The sequence below is a fragment of the Alligator mississippiensis genome, chromosome 1 (assembly GCF_030867095.1).
Source record: "Alligator mississippiensis isolate rAllMis1 chromosome 1, rAllMis1, whole genome shotgun sequence".
Taxonomy (NCBI): domain Eukaryota; kingdom Metazoa; phylum Chordata; order Crocodylia; family Alligatoridae; genus Alligator; species Alligator mississippiensis.
The window spans coordinates 311,087,628-311,107,342 of record NC_081824.1 but is presented as its reverse complement, the minus strand read 5'-3'; the positions used below and the strand labels follow the sequence as shown (position 1 = coordinate 311,107,342).

Below are 19,715 nucleotides of genomic sequence, written 5' to 3'. Positions count from 1 at the left end.
CTAGATATGTTTTTAATTGTCTTTTAAACAATAACTTCTGGGACAGGAAAACATACCAAACCAAACACTTATTTCACTATAAATGTATTTGGGCATAGAGCTAAGTAAAGACTCTGTGTTTGTGTGTGCTAGAAAAACTTGCTGCTGAAGTGGGAACTTCTTATGGCTGCTACTTCGTGCCAGCATTTTCAGGACTCTATGCACCATACTGGGAACCCAGTGCAAGAGGGTAAGGATCTGACTGAATACTATACGAGCAGAAAGGCCTGGTGATATTGTAAACAATCCTTGACTTCTAATGGGTAGGTGGGACCGCTAACCTTACTCATTGAACTTGCTCCTTCTCCTTCAAAAACACCAAAGAATTTAATTGAATTTGTTTCTTGTGTCCTTTAAGAAAATTGCTAGTGCATTGTGAAGAAAAGAAGAGAGCAGCAGAGGGTGTTTGAAGTCAGCATATCAGGCTGCTCTCCAGCTCAAAAGAGCAACCACTTTCTAAAATGGCTGTCCAAGGGCAGCACGTGTGCTGCAAGTGGCATGGGCAGCCTCTGTGCATGGCATGTGGCAGATAGGCGAGAGGGAGCAGGCAGCACAGAGGCAGATAGGGCAGGAAGCAGAACAGCAGATGAGACGGGGACCATAGGGTAAGGAGAAGCAAACAAATCGGCAAATTGGGCAGGGAGGAGAGAGCAGACAGATCTGGCAGGGGAAGGGGATCAGAGTGGCACTTGGGAAGGGTGCAGGGCTAACGGGTGGCACGCCAACCAAAAACATTCATCCACTGACTTAAAATATACTTGCAGGGAGGGGAGGACTATAAAATAGGCTTTATTATTTTTAATACTACCTTTAAAACCACAACTTTTTTTTTTTTATACTAAGCATTAAAATACTTGGAATAGTATGGTTAAAATGAGTGATTCCCAATTGCTTATCCATGTGTTTAATTTTTTTTCTCTTCAACAGTATTATCTGTGGCCTTACTCAGTTTACAAATAAAAATCACATTGCCTTCGCTGCATTAGAGGCTGTCTGCTTTCAAACACGAGAGGTAACAGCAAACCAGAAATTCCTGGGCCTTTCTTGTTTTGAATTAGTTTATTATAAACAGCATAAGTTTGGAGTATTTTTAAAAAGTTTGTCTTTTTAACAAAACATTTACTCAAAACAAGTAAATGAAAACATCCCATCAAATTTAGTGATTGTGTTTGTGTTCTTTTTCTGCATGAACAGTGGTCTTGCGGGAGCCTTTACAGTGGTAGAAATACGTTGTGTTTATGGAATACTGTGTGCTAATTTGGGTCCCACTGAACTGCAGCATGTATACAGAAGAGAGGTTGTTAGCAGTGTTAGTCTGAAGTCAGGCAGGAGACAAGTCAAGGTGGCACCTTTTAGAGCAGAGATTCATCTCACCATTTTTAGGGTCAGAGCACCTCTTCTTATACTTGAGGCACCTCTTGGAAAATGCCAACTCTTTTTTCACTTGTTTTTTTGACTATGGAAAAATAAGTGTGTGTGTGTGTGTGTGTGTGTGTGTGTGTGTGTGTTGCAAACAAGGTTCCTTGGGTGAATCTGATATCTTTTATTAGACCAACCCAAATAGTTCGAAAATAATTATTAAGCAAGCTTTCGAGTTCAGAAACCCTTCGTCAGGCTAAGGAAGTTTCAGCAAAGCACTCAAGCCTACACTAAGTCAGGATGGTTTTTAAAACCACGGGTTTCTGTTTGACATCTCAGCTTATTTTGTGAATTATGGTTGCACACATAACTGCTAACACTGTGTGGTGAAAGGATCTCAAGGCACACTGCATCCTGGTTAAGAAGTACCGCCTCTGAGACTTACTAGTTTAGAGAAGTATGAGCTTTTGTCGGCAATAGACTACTCTATCAGATGTTTCCATGGTACTCTGCCCTGGTTTCTGTAGAAAGAAGAATCAGCCCTTCAGGGGAGGGGCTAAAAGTGTCTAATTTAATCTGCTTGTATATTTTTAGAATGATTAAAATAATACGTATCTGTACATGTATAAGCACTTTAGACACTAGACCAGTTACCTTTTCTTTACCCCACTCACAGTTGCAATTTGGTACTTCTGCATTTACAGGCGCTTGTGTCCAGGGGAAGGATAAGGAAATATACCTAGGGAGTGGTAGCTAAATGCTTCATAGAGGCTAGTAAAGCCCTTGGGCTAGGGACAGACATTACACACAAACTCATTTAAGGGACCAGAAACTGGTTTAAGACTATAGCAGAACAGATGTTCAGTGCACGTAAACCAGTTTGAAAAAAACCCAGTTGAATATAGTATCAGACTTAACTGATTTGGCTCAAACTGGTTTATGCAATGTCTGTCCCAAACCCCTTGCTGGTTTAAGGCAAACCAGACCCCTAGCATCCTGGTATGCTCTTGGGCTGGGTGAATCTCTGTGCTCCACATCAGGGCTGGCCCCTCCCTTCTGTTCCCTAGCCAGAGCTCTGGCAAAGGCTGTAGGCGCAGCAGGATCTGCCTGACTCCCCGCTTCACTGCTGACTGCATGAGCAAGAATCCTCCCCACCCTTCCTTCCCTCCCATCTCCCACAGCACGGACCCCAGCCCCATGGACCGTAGGCATGCTACTGTGGTATGCTACCTAATGCCGAGAGGTGTCTCTGTGTGTGTGTGTGTGTGTGTCTCTCCAATTTCACTGGGATAGGCAGACAGAACAGTGACCTCTTAGGGCTATTTAGAGCTAATTAACAGGTCCGCTGGTAAGCTGTTTAAGAAGAGTTTGAAGTAATGGAGAGAGGCTATTGTTTTGCTGATGAGGTGATAATCACTGTTATCAGTCCCCTGCTGGCTTGCTCACCTGTCAGTTTGCTGCAGACAGTATGATGAAGCAGGGAGAGGAAGATTGTAAAGCTCAGTATCATCAACAGATGCATGTACTGCACACCCACCCCCTTGCCTCAGAGTGCTAGCCCTGGCCTGAGGTCTGACAACACTCCCACCCCTTGAGCAGCCGGCGGAGAAAGGCCTGAGACCGTGCAGGCGGACCACCCTAATCAGAGGTTGCCGGGGCCTGGCCACACCCCCCTCAGCTCAGTAGTGTGCAAGGGAATGGAGGGCTGATCTATTGTCCCCCAGCTTGTAGCCTGAGCCACTGCAGGCATGTGCCTGAATTCCCTCAGTCCAGAGAGCATGTCTGTCCAGTTACAAACTGGTTAAGCCTAGTCAGGTTAGACTAACCTGCAAATATTGAATCAATTTAGGCTCAGGCTTCTTGAATGTCAGTCCCTAGCCCTGGTGTGTAAGCTATCCAGGAGAGTGAGAAGTCAACATGTCTCCAGAATGTGCTCTTTCAACCTGCTTTAGAGGCTATGCTGGCTATCTGTGAGCAGAAGTCCTGGTCTGACGCATTGCTTTTCAGGTAGTGTTTCATAAATAGTGTTACATTTTGGCCATTATTACCTTCATATGGTATGATGTGCCTCACTGAGTGCAGGGGCATATCCAAAGAGGGTGTAGTGGTACAGCTATACTCCTTTCTCCCCCCTGATTTTTGAATTGCACCATACCATAAGAGTCTCCAGAGGCTTTAAGTCTTTCAAAGCATGGAAAAATCCCTTCCCCACCTGACTTCTTGCTGTCCGCAGGTAGGGAAACACCAAAGGCCTTCTTGCCCACTGTGCTGGGGCTGAGCTCAGCTAGGGACAGGAACAGCAGCAGGGATGGAAAAGGGGGTCCCCTTCCCTGCCTCTGCTCTGGACAGGGTGTGGGGAACTGTTGTCTTGCCATGCTGTTGTTTCTGTCCCCTCCCCAGCTGAATCCAGCCCCTGCTCAGCCCAGTTGACTCTGGAGCTTCGCTGCCCCAGAGCAGTGGAAGAAGCAGCAGGTAAGGGAATTGCAGGAGGGAAGGAGGCATGCCTCTGAGCAGGAAGAGGCAATGAGGATGGGATTTTCACCGTCTTTAGGGACTTAGTCTACCTGCACTGGTGGGGGCACAGGAGCAGCCACCCCTTCCGTACAGGTTGCTGCTCCCTCACCCCCCTTTGGGAAGCTCTGGATCTACCTCTGGTTGGGTGCATCTAATTATTGAACTAAAGTCATAAATTCAGTCTACCTTCCCCTTGTGCAGAATATCCAGGTGCCTCATTTTCAGTTGAGATTAAAAGTATTCTCCCTCTACAATAAAGTGTTGCATGATAGAGTCACTTACTTCTATGAGCCATCATCAAGAAATCTTTGAATTTATGTCACATGCTTCTTTCTTGCTCAAATAATTTAGTACCTGATAAGCTCCGTTGGTTAGAACGTGGTGCTTATGTTGTCACGGGTGAGGTTCAATCCCCATATGGGACATGAGACTTTTCCTGCCTCAGGAAAGATGACCTCTTAAGTACACCTATGTCAAATTCAACAGGACAAGCCTATTTGTACTTCCTCTCCCTTTACATTGCATTTTTACTTGACTGATTTCTAGAGTAATGTTCTGGCCCCAACCCAAAGCTTTATGGAGTTGTAATAGCTCAGGAGTAACTAAGACATGGCCCAGGGGCTGGATCTGTCCATGGAGTAGCATCACCCAGCCCACAGGCTCTGCACTAGTCCAGAAATTTGGCAGCAGGGTGAGTAGTGGTAGCATTAATTGCCATGAGTCTGGCACAGGGTTAAATGAGTTGGCCACCACTGTAATAACCCACTGACTTCAGTGAACATTCATCTGTGTAAGAGTAATGCAATTGGGTGCTTTGGGAACAACATGGAGTGCTTCTTCATATGATCGTTAGTTGTACAAAAAATCTACACTGAAAATGAAGTAAACTTCTGTGTTTGGCCGGCTTTTGGTGGAAAAACAGTAAGTGGAAAATTGGATACTGCCCTGTAGTTCACTTTTAAGGAATCTTCAGATTTACCAGCAAGAGCCATACAAAACTTGTAAAATGAAGCTAAGGCTTTTAACTTTCAAAAAGTTTGGGAAAGAGATGGTTTGAGCATTTAATACAGTCACATCATGGTTTAATGGGGAATACATATTAGTTTGGAATTCAACAAGAACTGACCTTTCATTTAAAATGAGTCTCATAGTGACACAAATGGAATGTAATATTCCCTTTTCAGATTTTGGATGCCATGAACAAGGATTGTGGGATACCATTAAACCAGTTACAGGTTGATGGAGGAATGACCAACAATAAGGTTCTCATGCAGCTCCAAGCTGATATTCTCTGCATTCCAGTAGGTAAGGTAGCTGTCTAGGCTATTTACTTATTTTTGTTCTCCATCCTTCATTCTGTGTGTGTTATTTTGGTTTTATCTTCATTTTTATATTAAGTCTTTAGTCTGATTTGAGGATTGTGGGTGATTGGGGGAGAAGGGGTGGAGTTTCGTTTGAAAATCCAGCACTCTAAAGAAGACCAACTAGCTTTAATTCTGTTAATGAAATGCTACTGCCTTTTAGTAAAGGTCTAAGATACGGTATAGTTAAGCAAACTTTAATATTCTAGTAGACAGTCTAAACCTTACAGCTCTTGCTTGGAATTTGCAGCTTCTCAGTCTGTTGCAAAATTGAGCCCCTGTTGTTTCAGGTGTCCAGGATACCATCACCAGGGCAGTGGCAGTGGCTAGTAGTAAGCTGTTCCTCTCCTTCCCTCACACCCCTTTTATCATCTTAACTTTTCAGTGAGGTTTAGGTGGACGGACGGATGGCTTCATGATTTTGCCTAGAGCATAAGACAGTAGAAGAAGAAAAGGTGAATGTTTTTGCAACTAGGGATTAGGGGATAAAAATATATCTCCTACTGTAGCAATAAGAAGGTATGCAAATGATGAAACAAATGCAGACCCATGAATTGTGCAAGGTGCTTAGTCAACATGATAGATGTTGCATACAAAACAGATAGAGATGTGCCCCTTGAAAGAGGCAAGCGGAGGAGAATAGAGGTGTATCGTCCAAAACCGTTGAAACCTAACATTGTTCCAAGCAGCACAGTGCGATAACAGGAGACAGTGTTGTATGCTTTGTGCAAAGCCTTCTGCTTCAGTAGTAACTGACTGTGCATACTTTAAGTGCATCATTCTTGTCATGTTATAACAAAAAACCCACATAGGGTTAGATAAGTTCAGCAGCAATAAGACTAAAGCAGCTTTTTCAAACCCTTGTTTTAATTTTGTTAAGGCTGACATAGAGTTCCTTGATGTGAATATATTAACTAGGAATATATAGCCTTGTTAGTTTAAAATTACTGTATGCCACTGAGACCATAGGGAGATGGTATCTTGTTAGAGTAAACTACCTGCTAAAGTAAGCTAGACATCTGTATTCTGCTAAACTATACAGGTCTTGTTTTCATTTCAAATGCTTTTCAGACTAGCACAGCCTTCTTAAAGAAATCAGGAAGAAGGCAGGGCAGAGTGGCACCTTTTATAGACCAGTAGGAACCAACCCTTTAGGCAGATACATCACAAATTAGCCTGGCACCCTCCACAAGTTCTGCTCCAGCTGCATTCCTGTGCCCAATCTACTGCTCTGCTTTCTGTCACTGTGCTGCTTGTCCCTTTCTCGATCTGTTGCACGCAGCAAACAGGCTGCTCATGCCACTTGTGACCCCGAAGCCACAGTTTGGCCATCCCTGTTATAGATTAATTCAGAGGCGTAAGCTTTCATAAGCAATGGCTTGCTTCTGTTTTGTTCATGCTATTAGCCCACCTGCTGATCATTGCTTCTGGAAATTCCCTGCTTCATGAACCAAACATAATCACAGTTAACATCTGCAGAGCACAGTTCAAGGCTTGATCTTAGAGTTGGGAAATTGGCTGACTTCACCTCAGGGAGGTATTAGATTGAGGCAGTAGAAGGAGTACACTCCAAAGGGACCAGGAAGGGTCAGAGGTATAGTTAATATGATAACAGTTGATTGTATTTACATGAGGGCAGATAGTAAGTCTAAAAGAATCTAGGTGTACAGTGCCCATGTAGATCTATTTCATTATGCAAATTGACTTATAAAGAAAACTGATGTCTCTTTTTTCCTTCAGTAAAACCATCAATGCCTGAAACAACAGCACTAGGAGCTGCTATGGCAGCAGGAGCTGCAGAAGGAGTTGGAATTTGGAGTCTGGATCCTGGAGACTTGACAGCTGTGACATGTGAACGATTTGAACCACAGATCAATCCTGAAGGTAAAGTCCTCAGTTCAGATTCTAAAATGTTCTTTGGTTTTTGGTAGTATGCTTGTAAGCATAAATTGAACACGTCATACATCAAATTCAGTCTTTCTGTTTTACAGCTAGTAAAACAAACGTCCTGACCTAGTGATGACCATGCCATTGTGTTTTCTTATAGGCTTTTAGAAAATTGCATGTACAGTTTGTATTTGTATTTACTTATTTGAGAGTAAGTCAGTATCATCAATCTTGTTAACTCCATAACTGTTTCTTAAGAACTTACATGTAGCAGAACTGGAATTGGTGGCTTTTCATTTAAATCAATAAAGGGCTTGTCTACACGTCACCCTACATATGATCACCAGCTATGTCTCTATAGCTGCGTACTCCCCCAGTATAGCGTGCCACTATGGTGACATAGCAGCAAAATCTACCCACACACCATGCGCATGGTGCAGTAACCACCTGTAATGCACTGTGCTTTAGTACTTCCAAAAGTACTAAACCATGGCACTGTAGTAACATCACCATGTGGCGACGTGTAGACCCACCCAAAATTAATAAAATCCTAGACTACTGTTTTGATTCCCAAGTACTGAAAATTTTTGGCAGAGGGAAATATTTTTATGAATTCAAGATCCCCATGTATTGTTGGGTTTTTAGAGCTGTAGAAGAGATAAATTTTTTGTTTGTTTGTTTATTTTGTTTTGGTTTTTTTAGGTGACGTTTTTCCGACTCAAAGCAAATTATTGATTTTTATAAAGGCAGTGATGTATTAATTAATGCCTTGTTCCTAGGCACTTCTAAAAACAAACACATGAAGCAATTGGTATTATAATTAACCTGTACATAAGACAAAGGGGTGGCTTTTGGAGGGGGGGGGGGGGGGGAGGTTGAGTAGACTTGATGCACATGGTCTTTGCATGAACTTTCTGTCTGGGAATTTGTAACAGCACTTTTAGTAACATGCAGGTAACAATTTTCAGCAGGTTTTGAAACAGTGCTACTGCTTCAAATAATCATACTTAAAACCTACCCAGTGATTTTTTTTTTTTTTTCTTTTTCTTTAAAGAATGGTAAAGCTGAACTCAGAAATCTGATTATCAGCTGCTTTATTCCTAGTGCAGTTAGTTCTGGCCCTGTTGAGTCAGAATGATAGTATCTGACATCCTTTTGCACAGATAATAAATATGCAAAGTGAAAACCAGTCGAAAATAGACATTGTAAACCTTGTGATTTTGTTTTTGTGAGGTATTGATGGAATTACAAATTTTAATCGTGCATTGGGAGTTTGTTTTTTTGTTTGTTTTGCTTTTATTATGGGAAAGCAAAGCCTTACTCTCCTGAGAGAGTGAATTTCATTGAGAAGAGATCTGGAGTAACTACTTTATCCTCATTCAGATATCTTTGCAAGACAAGGAATTAATGGTATATTACTATATTTAGAGGTGTTTTTTCCACATGTTAATTTTTTCTTGTGTTTCCAGAAAGTGAATATCGCTATGCCAGATGGAAGAAAGCAGTGATGAAATCAATGGGATGGGAGACATCTGAACCTCATTCAAATGGTGAGTCAGTACTTTATAACTCACTGACTTGTACAATCTACATCCTTTAAATCATTTGTTGCCGTGTATACCCATGAAGAAGTAGCATTTTCCTGTAAGACAAAGATCTGCTTATTTCTAATTTTCAGAAGTCTTCAACATTTGATATAGCTGTGTTTCTGAGCAAACATGGCATTAAAATATATATTTTTTTAAATGTTGATCCCTGTAACTGGAAAAATAAAATTGCTAAGTCAAGGTAATTAATGGTGGGGTTAATGACTTATTCGTTTAGAGGCATTATTGGACCCTTTCATTTCATTGAAAAATATCATCTAGCTGTAAAAGAGCTCTGGAAATAAGTCAAGCAAAAAGTAAAAGTATTTTGCCCTTAATTGTGGAACATAATAATTGCCATGTATTGGGTCAGACCATATAGGTCCATCTTGCCCAGTATCCTGTATCACACAGTGGCAGAGTGGATGCTGAAATGGAGAGTCATTTGAGTGTGACCAACATTTATTTTTCCCACTGTTCCTCTCACTTGCAGCCTCCAGCATTTAAGGTCCAGGAAGTTGTAATTTAGAGGCTGTTGCTAGCTCCCATGCTCCATAGTTATCCCTTTTCTCTGAGAATTTATGCAATCCTTTTTTTGAAGCTAGCTAAGCTGTGAGCTTCCACAGCTTCTGGTGACAATCAGTTCCACACTTTTTACTTACACGCTGTGTGAAAAAGAACTTCCTTTTGTTAGTTTTAAACTTACTACTTACTTGTTTTACTTTGACCCCTAGTTTTTGTATTGTGAGATTTTGAGTAATTCCTGTTTCCTTATTTACTTTCTCTTCACCATTTAGTATTTTGTAAACCCTTATCATTTCCCCCTTCAAGCATCTATTTTCTAAACTGAATAGGCCTAGCTCCTGAGTCTCTCCTTACATGGAAGCTCCTCCATACTACTAATCATTCTTGTTACCCTTCTCTGTACCTTCTCTAGTTCTTCTGTATCCTTTTGAAGTGAGGGGACCAGAACTGGGCACAGTATTCAAGGTGTGGATGCACCATGGATTTATAAAGGGGCATGGTGATACTTTCCATTTTGTGTACAATTCCTTTCTTAATATTCCTTAACCTTTTGTTTGCCTTTTTGATGGCTACTGAGCTGACATTTTTAGTGAACAGGCCACAATGACTCCCAGATTTTTCCTGTGTGGTAACAGCTAGTATAGAGCCCATCATAATTTAGGTAGAGTTTTGGTTATTTTTGCCCAGGTGCATCACTTATCTACATTGAACTGCATCTGCCATTTAGTTGCCCATTTGCACAGTCTTGCCACATCCTCTGTTCCTCACAGTCTGCCTTGGTCTTTACCAGTTTGAATAATTTCGTGTTATCAGCAAATTTTAATGACCTCATTTTCCAGATCATTTATGAATATGTTAATTGGCACTGGTCCCAACAAAGATCCCTGGGGAGATCCCAGTGTTTATTTCTTTCCATCCTGAAAAGTGACCATTTATACTTGTCCTTTGCTTTCTACCTTTTGAGCCAATTTCTAATCCATGAGTGGATGTTCCCTGTAATCCCATGACTACCTAATGTAGTTAAGAGCCTCTGTCAGAGGTTTTCTGGAAGTCCAAATATACTATGTCAACTAGATTGCCCCAATCCACTTGCTTATTGACACCCTCAAAAAACTCTAGTAAATTGGTGAGGCACGATTTCCATGTGATAAAGCTGTGTTGTTTCTTCCCCAGAAAGTCACATTCATCCATATGCTGAACAAGTCATTTTTATTATTGTTTCTACCAGTTTTCCTGGAACAGAAGTTAGTCTCACTGACCTATAATTCCCTGCACCCCCCCCCCCCAGCCTTTTTTTAAAATATGTGAGTCACACTGGCAACCCTCCAGCTCTCTGGTACCGAGGGTGTTTTTAGTGTTAGGTAGCATTACTGCAGTTAGGAAATGGGCAATTTCCAATCTGAGCTCCTTCAGGACCCTAGGGTGAATACCATCAGGTCCTGGTGATTTGCTACTGTTTTGTTTATCACTTTCTTCTATGACCCCTCCATTTGGGTCAGCTAGTTAACAGGTATAAGGATGTGGGTAACATCTCGTAGGTCACATAAATAATGGAAATATCAAGTGAAGACTGCAGCTCCCTCAAATCTGAGTCAGTAAAGAAGTCCGCATTAAAAGAAGGTATGCACAATGCAAAGCTGGGAGATGCAACTCCATGTTACAAAAGAAAAATGTCTCGGGCTGCCATTTTTTCTGCCCAACTAAAGAAAGAGATGAGGATCCCGACCTTTGAAGGTTGTTGGTCTGTAGATTGTAGCCTTGCAAAGTTTTCCAGTGTTGGTTAGGCTTTAGTAAGAACATTATGGGTAATTCTAGACTCCTTGGTTTAAGAATATGGAGAAACTGGACTGGATCCAGAGGCAGGTAACAACAAAGGTGATAAGGAGGTTGGAATGCAAGCTGTATGGGGGGAGTTTGAAGAATTAGCAATGTTTAGTTGAAGGAGATGAAGTAGGGGGAAGCAGGTTAGCAATTTTCAAGCATTTGAAAGGCTGCCATAAGAGGATGGGCCACAAATGCAGCAGAGCAGAAGTGTAGCAAATCTGCAGCAAAACAGATTTATATTAAGAAGTAAATGTTCTGTTAATAGTAGAACAAGCTGCCCAGGGGAGTTGTGGAATCTCTTTTTATAGGAGGATTTCAGGAAAAGGATAGTTAAACCTCTGCCTGGACTAGTACAGGAATAATGCATCCTAATTTTTGTAGGGGGTTGGACAAAATGACCCGGGAGGGCCCTTCCTATATTAGTTCTAACCCAAAAGCTAACAGGTACGATGCAGAAATCACCTAGAACGTGAAGCTACGCACAAGAAACAACACACACATCCTCCTGAAGGGCTAAGCAGGTTCTGTTTCATGTTCTGTGGGAATGACAGGTTGAAGTTTGAACAAAAGTTTCCTCCCTTCACAAGTACACAATTTGGAATATGCTCATGTATTGACTTGCAAATAACTTCGCACACCTGGATCAAGGCCTAAAAAACAGGACTGAAGTATTTGAGTTGAGAAAGGAATTGCAAAATGAACAGGCAAAAAGCCCCCACATAAACAAGTTCTGATTGCTGCTAGTAAAATACACAAAATGCTCGACTTCCTAGAATTATTTGGCTCTTGACGACAGTTTAAATACAAATTAACTAGACATCTTGTTAATTCAGTACAAGATTAAGTTGATTACCTAGTCTGATCCTTTTAAAGAATACAGATGCATCTCATTTGAGGTAATGGATACAAAAAAGAATCCTCTCTTAGATATTCAGAAAAGCATATTCATAATGTGAGTGCATGCAACTAAAGTTGATTTTTGGCTAAACTACCATCAGTCATGATTTAAACTGTCTTCTGAAACTGTTAAGCATCTGAAATGCCCTGGCCTCTAGTTACATATGTTTAAACTGTTTATTTCAACAACAGTATTGAAAATCTCTCAGCCCCCAAAATCTATTTACTTTTTTTTTTTAACCTGAAGTAATAGGCAAACTTAGTGTTTCCTTTTACCATTGTTTTGGAATTTTTGCTGCTTGCATTCTGTCTTTTGTGAGCATTTTGATGCTAGATAATATTATAAATGGTTTCTGCCAACATAACCCTGAAAGTTGGAGATGTTTGGGCCTATCTTTAACTATGGTGGGTGGATGGGTGAAGAACTTTTGATAACATTTTTGCAGATGTTACTATTCTTTGCTATTCATATGATTCTTAACACAAATCTTGCAATTTATATATTTCTCTTTTGATTTGTTTGACTGGAAACACCTTCTCCTGGATGACTTCAGGTGACACTAGTATCTTCTGTAGTCTGCCTTTGGGTTTTTATATAATGAGTAGCATGCTAATGTTTATCGGAGCAAAGTACATCTCAGGTTAGTTGAACTAGATCCTTCTAAAAGATTTCTACACTAGTTAAATGTATTTGTTTTTCATTTTAGTTCTTGGCAAGAAGGTTTTCAGTGATCTTTGTTGCCCATGCATATGGAGAAATGTTACGGATTTGAACTAGACCATCTGTACCTAAGGAAGTACAGAGCAAAAAATAACTGCCTGAAACTCATGCCCTGTTCCATAAACTTTGATGCAGAATTCTACACAAAGTGCATAAAATGTTGTAATATATAGTCCAGAAATGTTTGGTTATTGGAATGATACATCAGATGCAGTATAGAGCATGTTAACAGAGAATCATAACATCTGCAATGTGCCACAATTTAAAAATACAAGTTCTAGCCCTTTTCCTGGACTTTCATATAAATTATGATGAGTGTGTGGCTTAAAGCTACAAGAGGACAAATTTTGTTTTTATCAGTTTTTAAGAGATATAGGAAATAACCGTGGAGAATTTGCTACATCTATAGGACTTTTTATTATACTCTTTCTACACTTTGTGTTCTCTAAGTGCCTAAGTAAATTCTCCATTATAACTAACTAGGTGTGTCTATTTGTGTGAAGAGGAAACAGCACAATAACCCATTCTAAGGGAAGAGACAGTGTGCATGTGCAGTAAGGATTTATTGTCAGTTTTATCACTTTAAAAAAATTGTTACTGTAGACTCACAAAGTTTAAAATAGCACAAATGCAAAAGAATGTTGTAGTTACACATTGTAAGAAAAAATAATTGACATAGAGACCCACATCCCTTGTTTGAGCTTTGGGCTTTAAAAAAAACAAACGTTTTCAGCCTAAAGCAGATGCTTTTAATCTTATGCATCATGTGCTTCTGAAAATTTACTAAAACACTAATAGATGTCTAATAACTCTAGACCATTGTTCTGGTGGTTAGAAATGTTTCTGTTCATTCAGTCTCTATTCCTTCTGTTCAATTCTGCTTATCTTTGCATGGTGCTTAAAGACTGCATGTGCCTGAACTTACAGAAAGCTTTGGTAAAAAATGTTTAGAATGACTTACTTATTTACTAACTCTGCAACATAGTTGGAAGTGAAGATGATGACTTCTACACATTCCCCCTGAGGAAGCAATAGCCTAAAATCATCATTTCTAAGGTGAATTAAGGATGTGCACATATAGACCCGCACCCTTAATGCACCTTAAAAATGGCTAATGCACCTTAAATTGGCACATGTAGATGCTCTTATAAATAACTATTATGTGAAAGTGGGCAAACCTTTAGCAGATCAAATGAGGAAATTTTGAATTACGGTACCAATCCTTGACCACATGGGGAAAGCATTGACCTCTTTATTTGATCATTCTGGTTTACTCTAAGTAAAAAACAGTGCATCTGTTAACCTAAGTGCATATCTGAGCTTCTGCACAAAATCAAATTTGTCCCCTCTCACTAAGACTTGTCAGCTCTTTTCTGACCTCTACAGGGAAAAATGTGTGGGGAGAATAGTCTGAATCACTCCAGCTTTCAGACAAACCTAGAAACCTCACTATTAAAAGAAGTGAAGGCAAGTATATATCAGTACTTTTTAGTGTATTTAGTATGTTCCCTCCATTTGCTTAGGAGGAAAAAAATAAAAAACTTCAACCAGTTATCAAAATGAGAAGGTAAAGAAGGAATTAATTGGGAAGGACTTTCCTTTTATAGCATACACATCTTAAAACCAGATCAGCTAGCCAAATTCTACACAAAAAAAGAGTAGCAGAGAAATCCCATTGACTCATTGTTTTTTGATGACTTCTTTGGAGCTGCAGTGTCAATTAAAAGATAATTTGGCTAGCTGAATTCAATCCTGAATTATTCTGCCATCTTATATACACTAATCCCTGTACAGCAACAAAGCAATTGTTAACCATGTAATGTTAGTCTTTCTCCGTGCTGTTTACAGTATGGCAAGCACTAGTGCAGCAATACTTAATAAGGAAGCTGCCATAGTAATAGTTTTGTTCATTGCTGCAGCTTGCTCTATCAAAAGTTGAATAGAAATGACTAGCTTATTTCTAGTGAAGAGCCTCTGATGGAGCATGATTGTTACTCTGGGGAGAAAAAACCCCTGATGGTTATATCTAACAAACAGTTATGGGTTTTTTTTCCCCTCCCCCCGCCAAAAAATATATGAAGCATGCAGAGATCCACGTGTTACAATCTCATAAGACATTGTTCTAGCTTAAGTGGGTTTGGGACTGGCACTTGATGGGGAAAATCTGAAACAAAAATTCTGTTTGGAGATGAACTGAGTTTCTTTTCTTCAGTGACTCTTTTTTTGGTGGAAAGTGACTATCTGAATTGATGCCATGCCACAGCATGGTGTATGGATGTTTTGCTGCTCACATTGCCTCTTCTGAAAGATGTATCGGGTAGATAAGCTCTCTCTCTCTCTCTCTCTCTCTCTCTCTCTCTCATTATCAAGATTCCCAGTGAAAAATATATGGGCCCTGGTGATGAGGCCTTATTCCAAGACATGTCAGAAATCTGTCTACCTAAATTTCCCTGCTATCTCTGTAAAGATGGTACATTCCTCCTTTTTGTTTCTTAATTTTTTCAGTGTTATAGGCTACTGCATGCAACCATAGAGGTGGCTGCAAAATTGCAAAAAGTTGGCTTATGGGGATGGCTAAACCACTATACAACTCCATTATATTTCCCGAACTTTTTTTGAAAGTTGATCCCACCTTCCACAAAGTTAAATGGCTCCTGCTTTTAAATCTTCCACTTGCTAAAGACTTACCCATATTAATTTGTGTCTTCTCTCCTCTCCCCCACCATGTAGTCGAATGAGAAGATGTACCCAGTACCTTGGGAAATGCAAAGTTACAGCCATATGTATTTGCCAGGTTGACTACCTAATTTATATATACCCTCTAGTGTTGGTTGAAATCCAGTCATTCTCATGTTGAATTTCTTCTATTTATAACTGAATTACTCCAGGTTTTAGAGAGATGTTTTATGATGCATTCTATGTTACTTATCCTTAATCTTTACTATTTAAGGTACTAATAAATGAGGCCATGTAATGGATTATCAGGATGCAGCCAGTTTGTGAAGAGAATTGAGTTATATCTCCACATCTGATGGTACTGCCTGAATGACTAGATCACTTACAAACCAATCTGTTGCCTGGTCCTTGAATGACATCCCAAGAGTGACTTGAAACATGAAATAAACTACTCTGCTCTTCCTCATCTTTCCCCGTTTCTAATTATTCCAGCAGCCTTTGAATGAACACTTTGGAAAGCCCTAACTTTGTTTTGAAAGTGGACATGAAAAGAATTTTAAGCTGTCTGATAACTGTAGAGGCATTCCTATCCTGATGTCTAGGACCTTGTTATTTTATAATGCACTATGAAGAGCTATAATAATGCACTATAGGATCTTATAAAACAGTCATTTTTTCCAACAGTTGTTATATTAATAGATGGTTGCCAATGATATGTTTTTATTTAGTAGCCATTAGACAGAATATCTTTATTGGTGTATACTTTTTAAAAACACTCAGTACATCATCAGTACCAGACATTGTCACTAGTATCTGCTGATTTGATGTCTGCAAACATTGTTTAATATTTGATTAAACATTAAGTTGCTTAGTCTCTTGTATGTGCATAGGTGATCATCAATAAGATATACTTAAAATGCTATGTCCTATAAATGTCTCTTGTAAGAAGGTAGGAAGAATCAGCTTCTTTGGAGAAAACCACTTTTGTATTTTGCTGGTTCATGTTCTTTTGAAAGACCAATTTTATGCATGCATGCTGGTCACAGGAAAAGTCCTTATTTCTTAACAGCTGATAACAGTTACAGTTAAATTGATCCACAATATACCCTTGTTGGCCAGTACTGCATGCCCTTTTTTTCATCCTGATTTTAGAGTACTTGGATTATTATTTGCAAAATTTGAGGATATTGCTGGTGTCTGTCCACAAAAAGGGCCACTCCAAATGAAATTGTTTGTTTCATTGAGGTTGCCATTACTGATTTTCATCTGGTGTAGTATGAACACCAAAGTCTGCCTCTGAATTGAATTAATCTGTTTTTGCTTAACAGTGTATCCCAGAATAGGCAGTTCACAAGCCAGGATCCAGGTTTGGGGATGTACAAACTTTGGCATCTACAAATACCATTCACTTAAATTGAGTTGTCATTTTTTTTTAAATTAACTTAAACTAAATACCTAATTTAGCATAGGAAAATTAAAAAGATATTAATTTATTTGCATAAAGATCCTGGATAAGTTGACAGTTTCAACTGTGGTAGAGCATAGAAAATGTTTCTGTATAGTTGTTTCACTGGAACATAGATATCCTCTTGCCTAATTGATGAGAAGACAAATGTGGAGACTTTCAAGATAATCGATGACAAATTTTGTGTTTAAATATACTAGGAGCTGAAGGGAGTGTGGATTCTTTGTGTGTAAAAGATTCTTCTTGTCTGTCTAAGGAAAGTAGTTATCTTTAACAACAGTATTTTTCTTCCTTTAAGCTATAAATGAAAAACTAATAGAAAATATAGAGTACTGGAGCTGACTAGAAATTCTCATCTGTACAGTGTATATTTAATGTTAACTGCATATGATACTCCTTTTTATCAAGTGCAATGTAATTTGAAAATGTAATCTTTTTTTAAAAGATTGTGAAGGAAAACATTTTTCCACTGGTGCATGTATGTAATGATATTTTTATATAATTGGGAATTAGTTTTGTGTACAGGTGAAAATACAAAAAATGACTATGCCCAAACACTATTCACAAATCCTTGTGCTGTATGGATGTACTCTGTATGCTAAACACTTTCTGTAAATACCTAGCATTTGGGTATAGCAATCAAGGCTTCTGGTTTTCATTTTGCACAGAGGTATCTCTTAGTAGTCTCCTATAAAAGGGAAAGCTGAATTATCAGCCAGCAAAAGTAATCAGTTTTTTGGTTTTTTGCACAATTCTTAGATTTACTCATTCATTGATTATCTTTTTCTCCCCCCCAAGGGATCAATGTAGTACTAGCACTGTGAAGAACACAAATCAAAAGCAGTGCACACCCGAGAAACCAGGCTTCTGGGTAGGAGTGGGATTATTTTTTGCCAAAAATTACATCTTAAATCTTCAAATATTTTTCTGACATTAGAAAAATCTAAGCAGTAAGTAACAAACTTGGGCATCATAAATTTCAGAGTGTTGCCTTTCCAGTGGTATACCTCTGTTTCTGCATACAGTGTTGATTTTGCTGCTTTTGACACATTGGGCCTCTTTCTAGATGACATTTCAACTGCTGTTTCAATTGAGTAAATGAGACTAACTTTGCTTCCAATTGCTGTTGCAGATATATATATAATTTTTTTTTTTAAGTATTTAATACCACTGTTTAACTTTATACCAAAATAGCTTAAATTAATTGTAAATAATTGTGGAAAAAGTGTTCAAGTAACTTTTTGTGAATGGAAAGTGGTCATTTCCCCCCCCCCCCCCCCCCCCCCCCCCCAACCATGATTTCCAGATTTATAAATTCTTACTAGAGAAACATGCTGACTTGGTACTGCTGTCCAATACTATGGTCATGAATAAATTGGCTTAAGATATTTTTTGTTTTCATTCTGTCTTGCATATTCTTTTTGCAGAGAAAAATTATGAATGACCATTTAAGGTAGAGTACCCTGGAAATGTACTCTGCAGAGCAGCTGGCTGAGGTGCAGTGTGCCTCAGCACAGGGGCTCCACATGCCTTGGTAGAGGACTTCACAGCATAGCCCCCGTGCTGAGGCACACGGAGACCCGGGGCTGCCTGCTCCTCCGTCTTGAGGCACGTTGCACCCCAGCCAGCCAGGGAGTGGCTGGCTGGGATGCAGGGTTCCTCAGCTTCGGGGCTCCACAGGGCTGCCTACTCCCCTGTCTTAACATTTGTCCCAGCTTGTACCACTCTGGTATGCTTTACACTGCTTTTGTCTTAAGGTTTTGAGGGGGAGTTTGGTTGGGGGGGGGGGGGGGGTGCTACCAGGAAATCCCAGTAGTAAATTTTGTCCCAGTGCTGCAAATTAGCAGTGCCATGAACAGTTTAGTATGCAACATGTGTGGTGCCTTTCAGAATCCAGCCAGAGAGTCCTATCAAGCCACGCAAGACTAGTACTCCTAACTCTAGCTCTGTAGCTCTTACCCTACCCCTGCTCTCCATCTCTTAGCTGCTGTAACCCTAGCCTTTGAACCAAGAATCCATGCCCTGATGGGTTTCCTTCCCCCAAAAAGAAGCATAACAACAACAAAAAAACTTCATACTCGAACACAAGACTAACTTATCTAAACAATATGATGCTACTGTACAACGCTGGTGACCTTGCATGGCACACAAAGGGCTAGCTATTTTGTGTGCCAGATCTGTCGTGGTGGCAGTGGGCTAGGAAGGGTGGGTGTGGGTCCATGCCAGGACTGGGGGAGTGAAATGGGTGGAGGTAGGGCTAGAAGGTGAGCTGAAGGGGTCAGCAGGGTGCTGGGTGCAGTCAGTGGTGTCAACATGGGGTGTGTAGGGAACCCCTATGGTGGGGGCAGCAGGGTGTAAAGCTACTGCTGTAGTTGCACAGGGCTACCAGTCCAAGATTTTTTTTTTTTTTTTTTTTTTTTAAATAACAGTAAAAACATTTATCTCTCAGTTTAAAAAAAAAAAAAAAAAAAAGGGCAAATAGAATTAAATAAATAAAATTCTTGGTTTGGGACCCATATATATTCAGAATACAATAATTCTCCAGACTCCTGTAGCTGTGAATTTGTAGACTTCATGAACTGATGGTATAGATGTGGGTTAAGCCCAGGGCTGCTCCAACCAGGTTCTACATGCTGTGCACAAGACAAACTCCAGAACAATATGCTCCAATTTTTTTTATTTATTTATTGGGGGGGGGGAGGTTGTTGTTGTTCCTGAGCGCATATTCAAACGGCGCTCCTCAGAGCAAAAACTGTGGAGCAATAAACTCCAGAGTTTACTTGTGCACATTTATCGCATGTGCAGTTGCACCCATTATGAGGCAAAGGGCAAACACATAGTTAATAGCCTAGTTGCAAGCA

General features: G+C 39.9%; 1 protein-coding gene across 20 annotated transcripts in view; it reads left to right on the top strand.

Moving 5' to 3' along the window:
* The window catches only part of GK (glycerol kinase), a 358,525-nt gene that overhangs the window by 307,587 nt on the left and 31,223 nt on the right, over positions 1-19,715 (top strand). For 17 of the 20 annotated variants that reach the window (XM_019486298.2, XM_019486293.2, XM_019486292.2 and 14 more), the window contains 7 exons: positions 133-229; positions 967-1,051; positions 5,097-5,217; positions 7,014-7,157; positions 8,630-8,710; positions 12,547-12,633; positions 15,664-18,242. In XM_019486298.2, coding sequence (XP_019341843.2) covers positions 133-229; positions 967-1,051; positions 5,097-5,217; positions 7,014-7,157; positions 8,630-8,710; positions 12,547-12,633; positions 15,664-15,677 — 629 coding nt within the window. In that variant the 3' untranslated portion in view covers positions 15,678-18,242. Of the gene's footprint in view, positions 1-132; positions 230-966; positions 1,052-5,096; positions 5,218-7,013; positions 7,158-8,629; positions 8,711-12,546; positions 12,634-15,663; positions 18,243-19,715 lie in introns of those variants that run through there. The other 3 variants (XR_002089913.2, XM_019486305.2, XM_014611207.3) reach the window with 2 other exon arrangements.